The sequence below is a fragment of the Streptopelia decaocto genome (genome assembly GCF_964273445.1).
Source record: "Streptopelia decaocto genome assembly, chromosome: 6".
In the NCBI taxonomy this organism is placed as follows: Eukaryota; Metazoa; Chordata; class Aves; order Columbiformes; family Columbidae; genus Streptopelia; species Streptopelia decaocto.
This window is the reverse complement of record NC_138660.1, coordinates 21,733,445-21,754,344: the sequence shown is the minus strand read 5'-3', so window position 1 is coordinate 21,754,344 and position 20,900 is coordinate 21,733,445. Positions and strand designations below refer to the sequence as shown.

The following is a 20,900-nucleotide window of genomic DNA, read 5'->3' as shown; positions in this document are numbered from 1 at the left end:
AGAAGTACAGAAAACCTCTAGAACCTGCTATTAACCTGGGTCGTACCTGCCTGCGCTAACTGGTGTCCAGTGCCACGTATTCCATATCCATAACACTTCCTTCTTCTATTGCGAGGCTAAATATCATTAAAGTAATGCCAGATGTAGACAGAGAAAGCTTTCCTAAAAGCAGATTTTTGCTGTTACTGCACCCAACAATGGAAATTTATTTTTGCCTAAGTTTTGCCAAAATCTTTGCCTGGGAAGAAAGCTGAAACTTCCCAAATCTTTTACAGATATTCTTTCTAGAGTACTCTGAGTCATGGCAATTCCATTTCTCAACTTGATATTCCCAGTACTATTACTACTGTGAAATTCAGCCTCAAGTCCTCTGTCAAACAGCTTACCTGTGAAAGTATGGAGAGACCAAGCTGTTCTGCTTGCACATAAGAAATAAGGCTAGCAAGGTGCAGCACGAGAATATTTTTGTTTCTAGCTACAGTGCCCTGCATGTTTCCAAACAGCTCAGTGTAGCTACAAGCTGCTTGCTGGAGCAGAGTTGCAGGTGGCGTTTGCCACAGGTTGCAGGGTTAATGGAATAGAAACTAACCATTTGTGTTGAAAACATAAATCTGTGTCACCAGCCACATGCTGTTTAACACTTCAAAGTCATGTACCAAAGCCAAATTTGTATACTAAAAGAAGACAAAACAGATTCTTGCATATATGAAAATCACCAGTTACATAGTTGTTAAATTAATACTAATGTTGAAACACATGTTGAAATTGGATAATCCACCCAGAGACAAAATCAAGGAAAGGAAAAAAATGAATTGAAAAATTCCTGCCGTGCTTTGTAATCTGTAAATAACAAAGCACACTTTAAAAATGTGTGTTTGGGAATAAATAATTGATGTGGTATATTCATAGCAATAAGTGCATCCATTACTTTGATTTCATCCACCAATACAACCTCAGCAAAAGCCTCACTTCATGGGTTCAGCTTTTGTGTTGGAAAACATTTGGTGTTATTTAGGTTATTATTACGATTGTGGTTTAGGTATAAAAAAAGAACTGGCAGGTTGTGCAGTGATGCATGAGTATGAGAAGGCTTTTGGTAACATTGCAAGGGAAAAATAAACCCACATCCCTGGAAGGAAAAGACAGCTTACAGTCACCTGTAAGAAATCAGTAATCTCTGTTTGAAAGAGGGGCTCTGATGTGCACAGAGTGCTGGGTGGCAGTAGGGAGGTGGGGATGGAAGGACGTGGTTGTGCTGTGTGAATGCCCTCTGCATCCAATGGGGCACACAAGGGGTGTCTGTGATTGGGGATAAACGCAAAGGTTTAAGGCCTTTTAACAGGAATGGCTATTGATGGATTCGAGTGCGTTTGGCAGGCTCGGGGGGCAGCAGAGGTGCAGGTGGTGCAGCATAAACCGTGCCTTGTCCTCGGGGACTCCTTGGAGATGTCCAGCATGGGCTGCCTGGGGAACCTGCAGACCCTGTGAAGGGCTTGCAGCAGTTGTGTCTCACTGCTGCCCTCTCTTAAATGCAATACTCGGTGTTCAGGTTGTTGATGGTCTGGTCTGCGGCTAGGTGGCAGGAAAGAATTACAGGCAGCTACAGCATCCTCACTGCTGGGCAGCTGCAGGTTTGCTTATTCCCGAATGTGGTGTATGTACATGTGTATAGGGAAAGAGCTAACTTTGGCAATTTGAAATGGATCCAATTCAGCAGTAATAAAAAAAAATCCAATTAACTTTTTCTCCCACATCACCCATTCACCCAACACAGCAGCATTTCCCAGTTCTGACTTGGCTAATGCCAAGTAATTAAAGTGCTGTGATTGCAGTTATCAGTAGCTGCCTTGCTGTGGTGTGGACATACTGCAGTTGGAAGCTCATCTGAAAGATGGCATTTCCCTGTAGTTTGATGGGATTTGAAAAGTTATTCTCCACAGAATGTTGCTGTTCCACGTTTTCCTTCCTATTTGGGATGACAAATATTGTCAAAATATTGGGATTGTGCTCAGAGTTAATGAGGGAGGAGGTTGTTTTGTGGGGTTTTTCTTTGTTTTTAATTCTTCCTCCAGCTGTTCTTTGGAGACTTTCCAACACCTTTCTGTTTGTAAAGATACCACCTGTCACCTCAGTTCCCAAAGATGGTCCAGGAGGAAGAACCTGTAAAAGGTCCCCAACCAGCTTTCCTGATGGGGTCACTGGGACTATTCTAGGTAAAATACAATGTATTTGCTACTGCTCAGTGCCACAGGGTTTCATCTGGTGTATATGAATGCAGCTGCACGGCTCACAGCATGGCCCTTTTGGCTCCACAAGTACTTGGAATCATTACACTTCCAAAAAGAGCTGGAATCAGTCTTGCTTTTGTCTTAACGCTTGCGAACTGGCAGATTTTCAGAGATGAGGGCTTTACCCAGCTGAGTGCTGTGTATTTGGAGAGTTGTATGTTTGCTGGGTGTTATGAGAAAATTTTTTATACAATAACTTTGTAAGCTAGTAATTAAAAAAAAAAATAATCCCTAAAATACTTGGTTTCTCAGGCTTTGGCTGGAATTTCTATACTTTAAAACACATCCAATAAGTGCACTTTACATTTTAGTAGAGCTTTAATTCGTAACTGCAGTTCTTCATAATTTATTCAGGTTTGTGCTGAAAAGCAAAACTTTTAAGGTACAGTATAATGCAAACCAGAGAGAGACCATTTCACATTGATAATTTCCCTACTGCAGAATAACCTGTTTGTTTTCTTGCTTCGTGTGTGGGTTGTTTCTTGGAGCCCTTCTGCAGCAAGGTGCTCTGGATCACAGTTCTGTGTTTGTTGGGTTTGGGATTTTTTGTTTGGTTGGTGTTTGGCAGAAAATCTTTAGAACGTTTGGGTTTTTTTGTTGTTTGTTTGTTTTTTAAACACCTTTTTCTAGAGGCATCTGTGGTTATTATTTTGTTTTCTTCCAAAAGTCCCATAAAAGTCCCAACATTTGATTAGTGAAGAGTCTTTGAGAAACAGGGAAATGGCTTATTGGTGAAGCCAACCTCGGAGGAAGCAAACAAGTGTGTTTTCATTAGAAACAAAGCTGCAGACTGAGGTTATTTGGGGGGGCCCTCCTCATGCCCACTGTAGCCTGCGGCAGGACCAGCACAAGGATGTGTTGCCAGAGGAAAACAGCTTTTGAGAAGTTTCACACAATTTTTGTGTCAGCTGAAATTCCTTTTTTTTAATGAGAAACTAAAATTTCTCAGGAATTGCAGACTTTCTTCATACAAAAAAAAAAAACCAAACACCACACAACTCTTTTTTTAATCAACCTCTCACCACTGAGCATTAAAATATTTAAGCAGCTTGAAAACTTGTGGGGAATATTGTCTATTTTTCTGGGTTTTGCTTTCGCCGCCCCCTCACCCCACCCCCCACCCCCCCCCCCCCCCCCCCCGGTCAAGTTCACATGGGTGGGTGAGTCTCTTATCAGCCATCTTTCTGTAGCTGCCTTATCTCCAGGAAATTTCTGTTCTAGCCTAAGAATCTCTTTTATCTGTTTAACCTTCACCTACCCCTTACCCGGAGGCATTTGCTCAATGTGAATGTTATTTTATCTGACCTGTTCTCTGATTTTATCCAGCCTGATTTCTGAACATTTAGCAAAGCAGGGGGTGAAGCCTGGACATAGAATTGTTTTGGAAACACCATGAAATTAGAGGGAAATGAAAGCTGCATCAGTTAACAAGACACCCCCTATAGATTTCCATACCATCAGGAAGGCTGTTTGTGTTGGAAGAGGTTATCTGGATGCCCAGCACCTCCAGTTTGCACCATCAGTCTGCTTGGCACCCCAGGGTCATCAAGGTTTGTATGTTTTGTACCCAAAGTGTGTCTGTAACAGGTGGAATGGGATTAGCGATAGCCCTGTTCATCTAGAATAGCTTTCTCTAAATCACAGCATTTCATATATCTTGGGCAGGAGGGGAGATGGAGGAAGACGCCCTGGTCCAACTGGTCCCGGAGCAACCAGGACTTCTCATCTAAGTCCTGCTGGCAGTGATGCACCCAGCTAGGGGTGAAATGCCATTGGGGCACGACAGGAGACAGATGAGAACATGAAGAACAAGGTTTTGAGAGAACTTTCCTCGCTGAATCCATTGGAAAAGTCCGCAGTTGAATGAGACTGATTTACAACTGGCTCCTTCTCTGGTCTTGGGGCTCACACGTACTTGTAAGTAAATCATACTGTATATCAATACTGATGTTTGATGCTTCACCTTTGTTTCTTAGTTTTCAGTATATTTTGAAAATTAGACCTTTTACAGATTGTTGTGTAATCCCTGCACTGCAAAGTGCTGCAGTAAGCACGAGAAACAAACTATTACCAGCAGTTTTATGGGGAATCCAGCAGGATGTGTTTGTGTGCTGGAAGTCACCTTGAGACTAATTAAAAATCCAAACCAAAACTGTTGAAAAAGCAGAACGTATCTGTAATTGCCTGCTGAGAGAACTCTAATACCAAGTACTTTATATATATCCTGTTAATGTGCAAATGAAAACTTATATGACACTTGTCTGTGATTTAAAAGAAAAAAAGTGGTATTTGGCACTAGGCAAAGGAAGTTGTTAATCAAAATATTGCCATTAGTGGGAGATGAATATTTCACTCAGAGACACCCACAGGCATCAGTAGCTTAGATTTATTCACAGACATCTCAGACAGAAAGCTCACATTTATCTTTATATATTTCATGCAGCTGATACGAATTCTGTATGACATTTTCCCAGTGTTCAGATTTTTTGAAAGTCTGCCCCAGCTTGGTATGAAACTTTACGAGATGCTTGGGCTGTGTGATGCGGCAGAAGCAGCTGGATTGGGGCATGTGGGCATGGGGATGGAAATGGAAGAGGAGATGCATTTTGCATCATGTGCACTTGAACTTTAGGTTCCTGAGAACAGGCACTGAAAGGCAGCCAGCTCCCAGGGTCTTTTATCCCCACACAAAATCTCAATTTCTTTGTGCCTTCCTGAGACCCTCCTGTTTGTCCTCCCATACCAGGAGACACTCAAGTTGGGTGGTGGGCAATGGCTTGTGAGTGATGCACCTTAAGGAAAACCAAAGCTCTTGTTTTTTGTTTTTGTTTTTTTAAATCTATTGAATTTAGAGAAGGTAACACGACAGCCATTCCCACTTGCTTCAGGGAAGGTCAGAGAAGAAAAAAATGTTTTCCGGATGTTTTCCAGACCAAAATCAGACGGGTCCGAGGGTGGGTGTGAGAGGAGGACACTGGAGATATTTTATATTTAATAACCTTTAGCAGGGTTCAGGTCACAGGGCAGCTGGTGTAGTACTTGGTCTCCACATCTCTTTCTGAATATTCTGATGTTGTGTGACACAGTTAAATGGGGAGTAAAGGCTGCTTTTTGTCACTGAGTTGAACAATGACATAAAGTTAATGGGGCACTTCTGATGGTAAATGTTCTACCAGCGCAATGCACCCTTCTCAGGCAAATCTTTATCATGTATTATTCTCTTTACTTTTAAAGTATTTTCTCCTTTCCTTTAAAAAAGAAAAGCTTGCAGTTTTCAAACTGATGCTGCCATGGAATGGCTTCTTGGGTAAGCAAAGGAAGGTTTTAATTTCCTTGCCAGCAGTGGGAAGTCATTATTTTTATCCTGTGAGGCCAGAAAGTTTGACTATCTTCCCCCTTCTGTAATTCTCCTTGAAGCATTTTTTGCTTTCAATTGCAAGGCTCCCCTGGCCAGTAAAGGAAACTGGAGACCTTGATATTAATATTCAAGGCACATGCAGGAAACTTGCAAAACTAACCAAACTCAGCAGCCTTGAAATGTTGCTGGCACATCATCAGCAGGTGGGGACGTGGAGACACCACACAGCTCCAGGGCTGTGCCCAGGCTTTTGCTGTCAGATTGACTTCTGTAGGCGGACAGAAGCAGAGGGCTGTGTGATGCTGACAGGTGATGCTGTGAGCTTTTACCTTAATTTTATCCTGATAACTTCCAGGGAAAGTAAAAGCAGAAGGCTGGCCTGTGTGATTTGTCCATAGTTGCTGGCCTGTAGAGGTTGGAATGTCAGCCCAGGTTGTTTCTGGCTTAGGGTTAAGAGCAGTGATGCTGCTGCAGGAATTTAACACAAAGTTACCCTGGCCATGCACTGAGCTGGTGTTTGCGTGTCCCTGGGACATTGTAAACCATGAGGTGCCTGTGCCATGTATTAGCTTCTGCTGTTAGACAGGATCCATGTTGGAGATGGCCATCAACACAGGAGAAGGGCAGTCTGAGGTCTATCATATAATCACTAAGTTGCTTTTATGTTTTCTACCCCAGAGAAGCACCTCTAGATGGTGATTCAGTCTGCAGAAGTGATTAATTTTCTTGTCTTCTATTTTGTTGTTGTTGACCATAACTGGGAATTTACACATCCATCCTCCTAGTGCAGGAGCAGAAATGCTCACAAATACAGTGTTAGTATGGTGTGGCACTGATTATCATGAATAGGAGAAGAACATGGCTGAGAGACTACTGCAATGAACAATATGAACAGGTTTAAATAAAGGTCAGTGTGGACACAGCAAATTCCTGGTTGATATTGCCGACACATGCTGTGCAGAAATAACAGAGTCATCACATTGCTAGGAAGGTAAAATATGTGTTTTCAGCAATGGATATGGAAATTGCTCAGTAACATCTGGGAGCAGAGAGCACAGCTGATTGTACCTGCGGCCACCTGGGAGGTTCAGCCACGAAGCTCCCACTGGGATTAATTCCTGAATCCCCAGGATGATCTAAAAATCTCAGCTGAGGTACTGACTATGTTTTCAATGTGTGGGTTTGTTGTTGTTTTTTGGTTTTGTTTGTTTGTTTGTTTTTAAACTACCATTGTATTTAGACCTTGGAGAGCTGACAAGGACACTCACAGGACTAGAAGGAGGATCCTTGTCTAAAGTTGGAATAAATGGAGATAGAAAGAAAAACAATTGAACCAAACTGGGTATGTGATGGCCTGAGCACACCGACTGAGGCCACTGCCTTATGTGAGCAACGCTGCTGGATTTCTCTAAAAAGAGCAGCACAGACACCCTCGAGTTGTGGCAGCAGCTGAAACACCTTTGGCCATCACTGCCTGTCCATCAAGAAATAGCACCTGAGGGCTATGCAATCAAATATACCAAGTTATACTCTGCTTTGGTGAATGAATAGCTGCAGTTTTACTCGATACATGCTAGAAGATCAGACTATAACCTAATAAAGTTGCAATTAAATTGCAGGAAAGCTTCAATCAACAGGGTGCTTACAGAAAGGGAAGAAGTTCGCCTGGGAAGCTACTACTGGGGCTTAATGAGAATTTCCTTGAAGCTTTGAAACAGTGGCTCATTTAATAGTAGCTTATAGTCTCTCCTAATGATAAAAAAGGGTGCATTTGGAGAGGAAATAATACTCATATTTGTCAAAGGAAATAAATGCCTGATGCTACCAGCTAGAAATGTTGCAAGATCAAGTTAGATTTTATTTTTAAGGAAGCTTTTTCTATCCTTAACATCTGAGTCTTTGAAATATGCTTAAAATCTTCTCACTGCCATCATAAAACCTAGAAACATGTAACCCACATTCATAAAAAAAAAATACTTTGATATAATTTTTGATTCAGAACTTAGGCTTTCTGAAAATTCCCATCCATTCTGTGCCTTGCTGTGAAAGTGAGAAAAGTAAGTTTTGAACTTTGTGTTACATATCCATTTTAATGCTCATCCATCAGTGAAGTGCTTTGCTCCTGGCAGACCTTGTGCTTTTACTCCATAACACAGATATTACATCAATGTAACGGTCTTGAACCCAGCGGGTCAGGCTGCAGCACAGCACAGAGAGAGATGGGGAAGAGCAAAGGTAGAGATGGGACTTCAAATGACTTGAGGCAAAAAACCAGCAGCAATTTTGTTTTGGCACCTGGAAAATTCTGCCTCCCAGATTTCCTAGCGTGCTGCTTGCATGATGTAGGTCTAGTAAATTAATATACCATGAAGCTCATCAGTATCATTGTCCTGATGACAAAAACCCAAATTCCTTCATCTGAGTCAAAGACAAACCTTTTCTAGTGCCTCTTGTGCAATGCCAACTAAGCAAGGTCCCAGCTGGTTGGGCTTGTTGGAGTCCAGGTCTTTCCTATGTGTAAAAGGGCAATTACTGAGATTTATATATGTGTCTATTTCTGCATGCAAGTTCTTTGTGTGTGTGTGTGATTCCTTGTAGAAGATGTAAAATGGAAGAGGCTTATCAGTCCTCTGAAAAATCACAGAAAATGAAGCACCTTTTTCTGCAGGGACAAGCAGGGCTTCCCCACCCACCTTCGGTGACACTGGGAGCCTCTTCTGGCTCCTGCTGCAGCCCGAGCAAAGCTGAGCTAGTGGTGGGCAACAGAGACAGAAACTGATTTAAAATAGTTGTTATTAGCTTCAAGAGCAAGAAATGCAATTGCTCTCAAGATTGGGAAACCTTCTTCAGGATTTCCAGGAAGGAAGCAAGCGTTTCTGTAGGTGGAGTGCTGTGGAGACTCTCGCAGTAGCAGTTGCACATTTCTTCCATGACCACAGCATTCTTGGCACTTGGTTTCTTGCCTTGAACTGGGTGTAATTTTGTGGATATTGGAACACCTTTTGCACAGGGAGGAATACAACATCTGTACAAAATCGCTTTTGCCTCAAACCACTAATTAATTTTAACCAGAATTCCATCCTTTCTTTTGCAGAAAAGCTGTAGCCTGTGGGAGCTGAGCCTGGTGTTTGGGCTCAGTTAGGAGGAGTTCTGCTCCTCCGCTCAGGGTTTCTGGTCCCACCCAGGCTGCCCCTGTGCCCACTTCTTGCCCAAGCAAAGATTCAAGAATGAATATGAATTACACTTCCGCCTCACTCACTGTGCTACAGGGGAAGGGAACCAGGTGGTAAATGTTATGACTATTCATGCGGTGCAGAACGTCTTGTGCTCCTGAATACCACTATGCCCATGCATAAAATTGTATTTAAAAACACACAAAGTCAACCCTAAACACAGTATGTATTTATAAATTGTAATGAGTTGGGTTTACACTAGAGTATGCCAAGTTTACCTGTTCATACAGAGGGGACACTAACAGTTCTTTTGGTGGGTCTAAATAAAACTTTTGACCCTTTTTATGCTGCCCAACTCTAAGAATCGGGTGAAGACTTGCCTTTGCAAATCACATTGTTTTCCAATAAATAAAGGTTATGGAAAAATCTCCCATGGTAAGTGTATTAACGAGAATGATACGGTGGAAATTTGGCCGAAAAGCACGTAAAGCTGGCTGTAACCATAAGAAGGTGGTCTCGGACTGTGTCCCAGAAGGGGATCACACAGCCCTTTCAGGGACTTTCATTGCCCACCATTGCCGATGGCTCTCTGGAACCTGAGGTTTCCAATATTAACACAGACCTCTGCCAAAGCTTATAGGGAGGCAAGGGGGAGAGAGAGAAGAAGAAATCCATTTCCATCTGCTCTGCTGATGTCTTTCCCATCTGCTATAGTTATTTTTCTCTTCTCTCAGATGGTGTGGAAGGTGCCAGGTAAGTAATAGTGAGAGCCTTGTGCTATACAACAGAGAGCACTCTGTGGCTCACACGTGCCCTCCAAGTGGTCACAGCATTTTCTTGTCCTCACAAGGGTGAACCACATGATTTAAGATTAAAATTTAAATCTGAATTCAGTTCCTCACTTGCCTTTATAAACATAGAGGGCTCCACAGCTGTAAGGAGAGGTCTTGTAATCACTAAAAGGGGTGCATTATTCATTTTAAGTATCAGAATTTTAAAACAATTCTGTGTGGTTGATGTTTGCGAAAGCTTGAGGAGGTGTCTGGGTTCTAAGCGTTGCCTCCTCCTTCTCCTTCAGAATTTTCTGTAACGTGGAGGGTGCAATTCTAGGCGTTGGAGTGCTTAGCTGTGTAAAGCGGAAAATATTTATAGTTCAAAGGGTGCATATCCTTTGGAGTTATTAATCTGCATAGCACATCTGTCAGTGAGAATAAATATTAAAATACTTCAGCTCTACTTACGTTCACACTGGTTTAGTTCTCCTCCTTCTGCATCTTTGGTGCTTTAATCAGTGATGGCTGTGTGACAGCATGTTCTCATTGAGAGTGGAGGTTTTCTTAAACATTATGTGATATCTAGATATAAAATCAAATATTAGGAGAGTAGGAGCCTCAGGATCTGTTCAGCCAAGGCTGTCCAAAGTACCCTTGGGGTGTCCAGGCGGGCAGGGTCAGTCCTGGCCTGCAGCAAATCCCAGACCTGGGCTCAGCTCTGAAAGCCACAAGATTTCCAAGAAACTGCAGCTCTTGAGGCTCCAAGCAGCTTGTTTCTTCAGTAACGGCGAGAAACGTGCGCTTTGCAGCCGGACCATGTTGGCGCTGCCGTGCTCCACCGTGTGGCCATCGGCAGCGGGTTCCTCACCTCTTCCTGCCCAGAGAGCTGAGACCGGGCACCACCTCATCACAGGTGTGGTTCAGGAGAGCAACCCGGGGCAGAGCATCCTCCACTGCCCTCCTCCGCACCCACCTGCTCCTGGGGACTGCCACAGGACAGAGGCCAAGCTGGGGGGGGTCTCACTGTCAAGCAGGGAGCTGCTGCAAAGCTGGGAATGCAAATAAATTCAGAATAGATGGAAAGGGTTGGCTGTGTTGGGGCACTGAATTACACAAAATGCATATAGCTATAGCACTCATGTATGTCTCAACATGGCCAGGTAGAGCCTTTCAGCCCATAAAGAGCACGGGCTGGTCCAGAAGCTCCTGTCATTAACAGAAAGGGGAAAAGCTTGAACTGCAAACCAGCCACAGAATAAATTGTTTCTTAGCAATTAAAAAATCTCTTTAAAAAAAAAAATCTGTAAGGCACTTCCTACTTACACAGGCAGGTTCTGGCTGTATCCCACCCCTTGGAAAGGAGAACCTTGTCTGATGTCTGCATGTGCCATCCTGGAGGCAAAAAAAAATTACACCGTTCTGCTGATAAGGGGATTTGCTCTGTGTTTGCAAATTAAAAAGTGAATTTATCTCATTTCCTGCGGCTTGGTTACTAGGAGCAATTAGAACTGAAAAGGAGGGTGTGAAGCATGATTTTTTCTTTTTCCTATTTTTATTGGATGCTTATTATGAGGAGGAGACAGTATCTGTGCTTGTAATGAACTTCCAAGTTATTAAAAAAAAGAAAAAAAAAATCTGGATTTTGGGAAAGCTGGCTGCCTCTTGCCTTCCCTCTGGGACACTAAGGGTGCATTGGGTTAAGGATGGGCACAGTCCAGCAGCGTGCTGTTGTCTTCTCATCAGCATTGCTGAAGACCAAGGATGTAACTGGGCAGGTAGCACCAGCAGCCAGTTTGGTTATCTGAGAGTCTGCTTTTAGATAAAGAAATAAAAATGAAAAGTATCTGATCCTCAGACTTTACTGGAAAAAATAATCCTATGTCTGTATGATTTTATTGTGCTTTGGGCTGGGATTATAAAAGTCTGATTTAATCAGACAGACAAGGCCAAAGCTAAGTCCTGATGAAGTGACGTGTTGTCTATAGCGTTTATCTCTGTCTGGTGCAGCCTCCCAAAGGCTGATACTGGGAAACACCTGCACTGGAGGATAACAAAATCCTGCCCCTTCAGACAGCTTTTCGTAATTACTGTGGATGGTTCTACTTTTGGGGGGGCCTGTAAGATGCAATTTTCTGTCTGCTTTTATAAAAAAAAAAATGTCTGATTCATTTCAAGTTTCCCATGCCCCTGTCTGTGTAGGTAAGAGGCAGCGCTCAGGATGGCTGTGTACGAGGGCGCTGCCTGCGCAGGCAGACAAAGAGCTTGCTTTGCATGCAAAAATGAAGATGATAGGCAGAGCTCACATATGGGTGGCTTGCTGGATGCTCAAGAACACTAGATCATCTCTTTGGAAATTATAACATAATTAAAAATATTAATAGAAGTGAAATAAATATTAGTTGAAGTAAAATTCAGGACCAATATGTTTCTTAAAGGGAACTTTGATTAGAGGCTGCAGCCTCTGGTGGCAATAAAGCTGACAGGTTGTTTCCGCTGGCTTGTGATGTTTCAGACCATTTACTGAAAAATGTGTCAAATAATCATTTTGATAATACACAATTGCTTTTAACTGACCATTTTAAGTGATGTGATTTTTCAGGTGAATATTGTGGAGTAGGAGAGACAATATATTGGATATAAAATTGTATTCTAAAAAGTAAATCCATTAAAAATATCTCTTGAGATTTCACATTTATTTCTAGTTAATTCCTACCCATTTTTCAGAAGAAAAACAAGCTTCCTGAGGAGCTATGCAATTTCAGCCAAGTTCCCAGATGACAGAATAAACAAATGTGCTGCTGTGCAGCACCTTTCCTGCAAATGAAATGCAAAGTCCCTTTGCTGCCTTTAAATAATAAGTGAAGAGGGAAGCAAGGGAATGAGAGAGCTAGGCAAGGCAGAAAGATAGCAAAGAAGCTATGCAGAGGTAAAAAACTGGGCTCCCTGTGCAGGACCTGTAGCAGAGCATCTTTGATTGTCCTCATTTTGGAGGTCCAGCCTGCATCCCTGGCTGCTCTAATCCCCTCATTGTATCCCACTGCAATACAGCCTGTGGGACTTACTTTCCTAAATTCTGTTATTTCATTGACTTGGGAACTTAATGGCCCAGAAATCTATTTAGGTAAGCTCCCTAAGAGCCTGCATCTTACTAATTTTCAGCTGGATGGAAATATTAAGGTGCTGAATATAGTAAAATAGTTTAGGAGAGAAGTGGAAAAATAAGCATGGGAGATGAAGGGGGATGAATCCAGAGGGTAGTGAATTTTAAAGACCCTTTTCAGGAAATCAGTGTATATACATTTCAACCTAGTCTATGCCAGTAATGCTTAGAAGACCAGGAACAAAAAAGACCCATGGGCAAAGTAAAAAAATATAAGCAAAAGCCTCTAAAACTCAAGTGTGCTACACTGCAGGAGCAATTGCACCTCCTAGTCTGAAAGTGCCTCTGTTCAAATGTGGAAATGGGGAGGACAACTATAAGCAAATTACACACTGGTAGGTGAAAGCAGAGGAGAAACTGATTCGTTGTCCTGGGAAGAGGACAAGGTCAGGTGAGCATGTGTTGCAATTAGCAGACCTAACTCTGGTCTCCTCTGTTGCTTCCCATTAGCAAAAAAAATCCTTTTTTCCCTGTTTTGGTTTGGTTTTTTTTTGTCCTGCAGTTGAGAGAAATAGAAAAAAAATCTACTGGAACTGTTCACACATCAGGTGTCTCCAACCAAGTGCAGGACACTCAGAAACAAAATAATTCTTACATTTATGTAAGAACAAGGGGTTTTTTCAGCTCAGGAAATCAATTATATGAGTCTATAGCATCAACATTAATGAGGCTGAATAGGCTGGTATACAGCCCAAAGAGCACTAACGATCCGTTCCAGTATGTGTGCAGGTCATACATAAAATTCACTCACAACAGAGGCACCTGTATGATGTATTTCTACAGCATAGTACAAGTGGGGTATTGCTGCAGCCAGCAGCATGGCTCCTTACAAACAGTGCTATCCTTGCATCTTGTTTTCCTCCTCGGACATGAGAGCATAAATTGTAAATAAATCAAGCTTTGACTTTGGAATTTTAGTAAAGGTGAAGACCTTCCACACCCAAAGGATTGCACAGCAAAGTGACCTGTCAAATTGATAATATAGGAAAGAGAAACTTGTGGTTGAGGGGTGGGAAGGAAAAAAAAAAAAATAGTTTAAAAGTGGTTTTGCCTTGCTTCCGTGGAAAATATGATACCTTCAAAGGTCACCCAAGCTGTCTCATGGAGGTTTGCAGCATCCCATGTAGGCGTAGCCCCTACTTCACACCATAACCAAAAACCACATTGTCTAGTCCTGCTTAGTGTACTATATTTTAACAAAAACCCAACAGATGTAAAGTGTGTTAGTTGAGCATCCTCCAGCACTGGGATTTGGTAGGAGACTGGCAAAAAATACCAGGAAAATATACAGGTCCTCAGGAGGACCTGATATGCACAGCCTTCTTCTGTCCTTAGAGGAACAAATCCCTGTCTCCAGGAAAGACATCCTGCTTGTCGCTGGCTTTACTGGCACAGACCTACCTTCCCCCAGTCCTATTTGGCTAGTGCCAAAGGTTGCCGCCTTTCCCACCCCCATGCTCCACTGCTGCACAACTCTCACTGCAACAGGGTGGGCAACAGCTGCTCCACGGGGGTGTAGGGGTTCCACAGGCCCCAGTTCCCCCCTGGTTGAGAGCTCACCCGCACACAGTGGTGTAGACCAGTCTCTTCCCACGATGGGTGTCTGGCCCCATTGCGGCAGGGCTGTGGGTGTGACGTCCCCAGCAGTGGGCTCTCAGTCTGGCTCCCGGATCTGACAGCTGCGTTTCTGCAGAGCTGACACTCGTGTGACTCATCTCGATGCTGTCTCGCTCTGTGGACACAAACACGCTTATCAACAAGTCTCCCCTGGAAGGGAAAGCACCGTGCTTTGATGGTTTCCTCTGCATCATTTCCATCACACCACACCATCAAACACTGAAGCATACTGCTTCCTCCACAATGGGAGGTATTTGCTCCCTTCCCCACTAGCCTGTGACTTTTGTCCACTTAGCATTTCAGAGTTCAAAACCCCGTCTACCTGTTTGGAGACGGATGTCCCTGCCTTTCTGCTTCCCCCCAGACAGTGCATCCATTCTGCAGCTTCGAGGGGCTTCAGCAAGCACACTCAGTGCAGTATTTCTATTTGAAACTGCTCCTGTCCAGATTTTTGTCCACTATATCCAGATTTTTGGACAGCAGCACATACAGCTGTAGCTGGCATCTTCCATAGGAAAGCTTAGTCTGCTCTTTTCATTTTCTCTGCCCTAAGAAATGTCCTACTTCTTTTATGTCCTCTCCTTTTACAGCCAGTTCTGCATGTGGCTGGCACTCTTAGTGTGCTCTTTCCTTTGACAGTGCTGACTTACTCAGATATTACCCCTCTCTTCAGGAAAGGCAGGAAGGAGCATCCATAGAACTACATGACATTCAGTCTCACCTTGACCCCTGGGAAGGAGATGGATGAAATACGAATGAGCTTTCCTGCCCTGTTCTGCACAGCACCTCACAAATGCCAGGTGGTATCTGAGGGTCTTATCAGCATGTGATTCAGAGACATTTGACATGGCCCTTACCTTATGCACTAAACGTTTGTTCTCCGTGACAGAAAAACCTGAGGGCTTTGTGTGCCTGTTTGCCTCCTGAGGGCTGTGATCAGCACGAACATCTCTGTGGTTATAAGGTGCGTAAGCCTTGTGGCAGAGCAGAGCAAGTAGGTCTTATCTTCGGGATCTTCTGTTGGGTTCTCTCCTCTGCCAAGCCTTGCTGAACAGCTGTGCTGCAGTGCTTCCTATGCTTGATGCCACGCGATGTATCCCAAGACAGGGACACCTGGGCCACCTCGGCATCCTGCTGTCCTTCACTTACCACACCAGTGCTATGTGCTCTCACCCCAAGCTGGAGCCAGCAGGATTGTTTCTCTTCTCTCACAGCTCACACATTTCAGTAGTCAGTGGAGTGCCATGCTTACGTTTTATGAGCATCCAACCACCATTAGCATCACTGCAATGAACAAGTGTTACAGCTGGTCAGGTACTAAGGGTAAGTGAGACAATTCCCCATTAGTTAATTGCGTGCTGATTATTGACACCAATTAAATAGCCCATCACTGAGCCCTTTGGGACTTAGGGCTCTCTTCGCTTGTTCACCAGCCTGAAGCTCTTGGGCGCTTTGGCTGAGCCCGTGCTCAAACAGGAGTGCAGGCTGGAGCCCTGACACTAGCCCCGTTGTGGACATCTCCTGCTCCATCCCCGCCCCAGGCACCAAACCCATCCCAAACGGCCATTTGGGTGCAGCCGTCTCCATCCGAGGAGGGCTGGGGAGACTTTGTCCAGCCTAGAGAAAACCTGTGTTATGTGCCAAGCTGCTTGGTGTGCACAGCTGCCTGCCCAGAGCTGTTCAAGACGGAGGGCCCTGCACCAAATATTGCATCTTCCTGGCCTTACTTAGCTTAGGTTTCAGCACAGCATTTCAAATCCGTAGTTTCTGAGCACCACTGCCAGCTGTTGAACACACAATTTTAGGAAGTGCTGAGTGATGAGGTGCTAGATCTCACTGGAAAGTATTGCCACCAGATGGTCAGCAGATTGACATTCGAGGCCAAACTGACACGAAACCTTCTCCTACGCAGGAGGAGGAGGTGCTATACAAACCCTCAAGTCCTAGCAAGCTGTCAGCGTCGAGCACCTGCCCTGTGCACACAGCCTGTGAGCATCCTCCACCCCACTGGTCGGCCCTGCTCCTGGCTGGGATGCGCAGCTGCACAGCTACTACCTGATCTGCTTCCAGTGGGACCTGCTGCTGAGTTTGTGGCATTAAACCTACAGGTAACAGCACTTTGTTTCATTCTCTCTTGCTCTCTGTGAACTGCTGCTCAGGGTCCTTCTGTGTCTGTGAGGAGGCAAAGGAGGCTCAGACACCTCGTCTCTGCAGGGCAGTACAGAGGTCCACGCAGTAGGTTATGATCTCTGAACCTTTCCGTTTCTGTTCTTACTCTAAGGTCACCGGCTTTCATGGTGGGAGACAGCTGCTTATCAGCTCTCCCTAGTCTATGATGGCGGGAAAAGCAGAACACATTCCACAGTACTGGTGACCTTGTCTGTCAAGCCCCAGCCTGTTCCTGGTCCTCCAGCAGCAGCAAGATGCTGTTTTACAGCTGTCTCCATCCTTTCTCAAAGCTGTAAGTAGTTGCCCACTCTCTCTGATGCTGCAGCCATCTCATTTACCCCACCTTAAACATTTCCAGCAGCCACAGGATATGCTAGCTTATCAAACTTCATCTCATTAAAGATATTTTGTGCTCAGCCATTTCCTATCTGTGCTGTATGACCTGCTTGAAACCCTTTGTTCATTTCCTCCCTCCTTGCCCCAGTCTCTGGGCCACCCGTGGCCTGGAGCACTTGTGAGCCCTGACCTGCACCAAAGCCCCATGGCAGGACAGGTCATGGATGCTGGGAAGAGCATTGGGGCCACATCTCCAAAGGCAATGTCAGCTAGAGCCCTCTCACACTGCAGAGCACACCAGTGTGGTGTGCCCACTTTGTACTTCAGCACAGAGGCTGCTGCTGGTGTTGCAGACCAGGGCCAGTGAAAACCAACCTGGGCATCAATCACACCAGCAAAGGCATCTGCCTTGTGCAGTTAGTGAGCATAATGCTGTGGCAGTTTCAGCCCCTGGTGGAAGGTGTTTCCCTGCTGCTGCTTACCATAGTTCAGAGAGGTTTTCCTCGTATGACAGCTGTCAGACTCCTCCCGGGGTGCAGGCAGCCAGCAGCAAGCCTCTGTTAGGAAAACAGACCTGAGCAGACAAGAATTGGGAGAGACCTCTACACAGGAGTCACATTAGTGTCTGCAAGTGCCTAAGGCACTTACATATTCCCCCAGCAACTGAGTTATTTATGTGTTACTTCACAACTGAAGTCTGATTTTGCAGGCAGTGCCCCTGCTATCTGACCACACGGTCTGAATGGCTTGCAGAGGCAAATAACTGCTTAATGAGGCATATTCCGCCATGGCATCCCTTGCTACACCTCTGAAAGCTGTAGGATTTCACCAACTCACTCACCACTTTGCTCTCCCGTTAGAGTGGCAAATAACTTATTTTAAATGTTAAATTCTTTCCAAAGTGCATTTAGATGCAAGCAGAAATTCAGTTACATATCATCACTTCAGAGAATTGTTCCATGTGCGTGTCACATTGAGCCACTTTGCACAGGATGGAGCCTGATGAAAGCTGATTTTTATCAGCCCATGAACTCACACTCTTGACACAACGGATACTCTTAGAAAACATCTAGTTATCAGTGTGAGAGAGGCTCGGTACCTACTCCTTATATATCTCATGGGTTTCCCAGGGTGGCAGGGTGCCTGCCTTGAGCAGGAACCATCTAATGCAGCCCTTAATGATAAGTTCCTTCTTTTGCACTGATGTTTCCTCTTTCAGATGTGTCTTTCTGCTTTACATCTGCAAAGTTTTACTCTCTCCTGGAACAAATGGGCTTAAAATCAGAATAATCCTTCCACTTCCACATTCTCCTCCCAAGGAGGTGGAGAGCAGCATGCCTCACCCACTCCCTCAGGGTTTCAAGCATGCCTTTGGGATGCAGCAACTCAGATTCAGCTCTGTTTTCCTCAACTTGGAGCAGGAGCTCCGGCTTCCCAAGGCAGCCCAAAGGCTTAGAAGCCTGCCTAGTTAGAGCCAGAGCATGAGGATGTCTATCAAGTGACATCTGCTGTGCCCTTGCAGCACTTCACCACCCGAGTCTGTCTCCCAGCCCAGCAGAACAGGTAGAAGAGCTTTGGCTCATGGGCCGTGCTGGGCTTTAGCTTTGCTTGCTGCAATCCCTGCCTTGCTCAAAACCAAGCTAAGAGTAATTCTACCTCATTTGCACAGTCTGACTTAAGGAATCAGTGTTCACATTGGCACAGGATGCCTCCGCTACTTATGGGGGATCTTCTAAGTGCTATTCTCTGCCTCCCACCTTCAAGATTCCTCTCTTTAATAAAGGCTGGGTGCCACATCCCATTGGAAGTGTACCTTGAGATATTAACTCAGAAACTGAATAAACATAAACAAAGCTTGAGAAAGTTGCATCCCAGTTACAGCCTGACTGAGAAGGCCATCGCTGTAGACTCAAATTCACATTCGTAACAAAGTAAATATTTACTTAAATACCCATTTTTATAGGAGCCATGCATCTATTGAGGGGCAGGAAGAAAGTCTTACCGTGTCTTTTGCCATTTCAGGTCTGAACATCGTACAACATCTACACATCAGGACAATGAATGTGTCCAACAACTGCAGTGTCTCAAATCTAGAAATCCATCGGCAAGTTCGTCTCATTGAATTTTCTCTGTATATCCTCATTTTCTTTTTTGGAGCACTATTTAATGCCCTTGCCCTCTGGGTGTTTTTCTGCAAGATAAAGAAGTGGACAGAAACCAGGGTGTATGCAATAAATTTAGTCTTTGCAGATTGCTTCGTCATCTGCACCTTACCTTTCGTGGCTTATTTGCTCTGGAATAAGTCAACCCGAGATGAACTCTGCCAGTTTATAGAGGCGATGTATTTTATCAACATGGTTGTGAGCATCTACATAATTTCATTTATCTCCATCGATCGATACGTTGCCATAAAGCACCCCTTGAAAGCCAGGACCTTCAGGTCTCCATCAAAGGCTGCCCTTCTCTGTGGGCTTCTGTGGCTCTCTGTGATAATCGGTGCTGCTTTACAGTTTCGGCAGAGACGTGCTGCTCTCTGCTTTCAGAAGGATACCACTGCATCCGCTACTCTGAACCTCCTCTCCATTTTCTTTGTTTTTACTCTTCCATTAGCAATCTTGACTTTTTGCTCTACAGAAGTCATTAGGAACCTTAAGAGACGTCTGAACACAAATTCATCAGAGAAAAAACTAATTCAGAAAGCTCTTTACATTATTTATGCAAATCTGATTGTTTTTCTAATATGTTTTCTGCCAGCCTACCTTGGGGTACTTGCCAGGTTCATAATGGAGAGCATTGGAGCTACCTGTTTCCTGATCCAGGTTATGAAGAACTTCTCCTCTGTGACGAGGTGTATTGCCACATCCAACTGCTGCCTGGACAGCGTCTGCTACTACTTCGTGACCAAGGAGTTTCATGAAGCTCTCTTACTGCCCAAATCCAGCACTGAAAAAACAGATCAAATCCACTCCTTGCAGACACACACTTGATAAAAGAAGCAGGGGGCGGGTGGGCAGAGGGACAAAATAACACCAAACCTAAAAAACCCCACAACAATTCTGTAACATCAAAAGAAGATACAGCTTCAGTATTGTTGTGATACACACAGCTCTTTCTCTCCAGGGAGACCTTTCTTAGGTTTAGCATTACTAAGTTAATTGCAATTTATACTCTATGCTTCTATTAAAGAAATAAGTTATTTCAAAGAGATATGTACAAATCTGTATTTAATCATTAACATATGTCCATTCCAACCACCAATACCTAGTTTTTACTTTTACAGGAAGACAGGTGACCCATGTATGTCTTCCTATTTTAGTTCATTTTGCAGCTAAAGTCAATTGATCCTTATTTCCAACGTGTACAAAAGAATATATCATATTTTACCTCATTGTGTATTTCATGTTGTTTGCATTATTAAAATAATCCAGTTTATTTTTAGCATGTTCCTTTGGTGGGCTGGGGGAGTTCAGATGGTACCAGCACATTACTAAGTACATGGCCCTACAAAACAGCCCTTTTAAGTCCGTCTAGACCTTTACCACTCATGCTTTGCTATTCCCTGGGCTTACACCGTGGTGATCTGCTCTTGTCACCTTTGGGACCACGAGCTCCGGAGATACAGACTAATGGGACTAATCCCAAGGGAGTCAGAGTCTGGCTCCTGTCAGCTGGCTTACATAGATGGGACTGCAACTGCTGCAGCCAACAAATAGGAAAGCTGTAAAAATAACTATAAAATACCACTGGTGCATGTTCTTAAACATATTTCTAAAGGTCCTGACACCTACCTTGTGCTTGCTGCCACATCAGTATATTTCACCCATGCCCAGTTGGCAGCAACCATTACGGGCTTTCCAGCAATGCTGACCAGCAGTGTTAGATACCCAGCTGCTGTGCAGAGAATGAGCAGGCCCATAACATCTGTCACCTTTCCTATAACAACAATGAAGAGAAGCATGCTGGGTCCCCTCACCCTGGCCTCGCTGTCACAGGGTGCAGGAGCACCGACGTGCCCCCTCAGAAAGG

At 44.2% G+C, this 20,900-nt stretch overlaps 1 protein-coding gene and 1 long non-coding RNA gene across 5 annotated transcripts; one reads left to right on the top strand and one right to left on the bottom strand.

Annotated features, from left to right (window-relative positions):
• The first annotated feature begins 1,049 nt into the window (after window positions 1-1,049).
• LOC309441714 (G-protein coupled receptor 35-like) lies at window positions 1,050-19,867 on the top strand. 4 transcript variants are annotated; one of them, XM_082056669.1, is made up of 7 exons: window positions 1,050-2,213; window positions 3,615-3,838; window positions 3,954-4,205; window positions 15,043-15,169; window positions 15,259-15,333; window positions 16,282-16,477; window positions 18,897-19,867. In XM_082056669.1, the coding sequence occupies exon 7, from the start codon at window positions 18,932-18,934 to the stop codon at window positions 19,859-19,861; it is 930 nt and encodes a 309-aa protein (XP_081912795.1). In that variant the 5' UTR covers window positions 1,050-2,213; window positions 3,615-3,838; window positions 3,954-4,205; window positions 15,043-15,169; window positions 15,259-15,333; window positions 16,282-16,477; window positions 18,897-18,931; the 3' UTR covers window positions 19,862-19,867. The 4 variants fall into 4 exon arrangements, with proteins under 4 accessions (XP_081912795.1, XP_081912796.1, XP_081912797.1 ...); XM_082056670.1 differs by lacking the exon at window positions 1,050-2,213 and having other exon boundaries at window positions 3,425-3,838; window positions 15,259-15,603; window positions 16,285-16,477; XM_082056671.1 differs by lacking the exons at window positions 1,050-2,213; window positions 3,615-3,838; window positions 3,954-4,205; window positions 15,043-15,169; window positions 15,259-15,333 and adding an exon at window positions 15,633-15,692.
• LOC309441715 lies at window positions 6,962-14,421 on the bottom strand. Its single transcript, XR_014184455.1, has 4 exons — window positions 14,313-14,421; window positions 10,916-10,984; window positions 10,061-10,798; window positions 6,962-8,645 (listed from the first exon to the last, which is right to left on the bottom strand). It is a non-coding gene; the product is annotated as an uncharacterized lncRNA (long non-coding RNA).
• Window positions 19,868-20,900: the final 1,033 nt, after the last annotated feature.

Bases quoted from the DNA above. Each gene is read 5' to 3' on its own strand.
- LOC309441714 (XM_082056669.1), top strand. From the start codon at position 18,932: ATGAATGTGTCCAACAACTGCAGTGTCTCAAATCTAGAAATCCATCGG.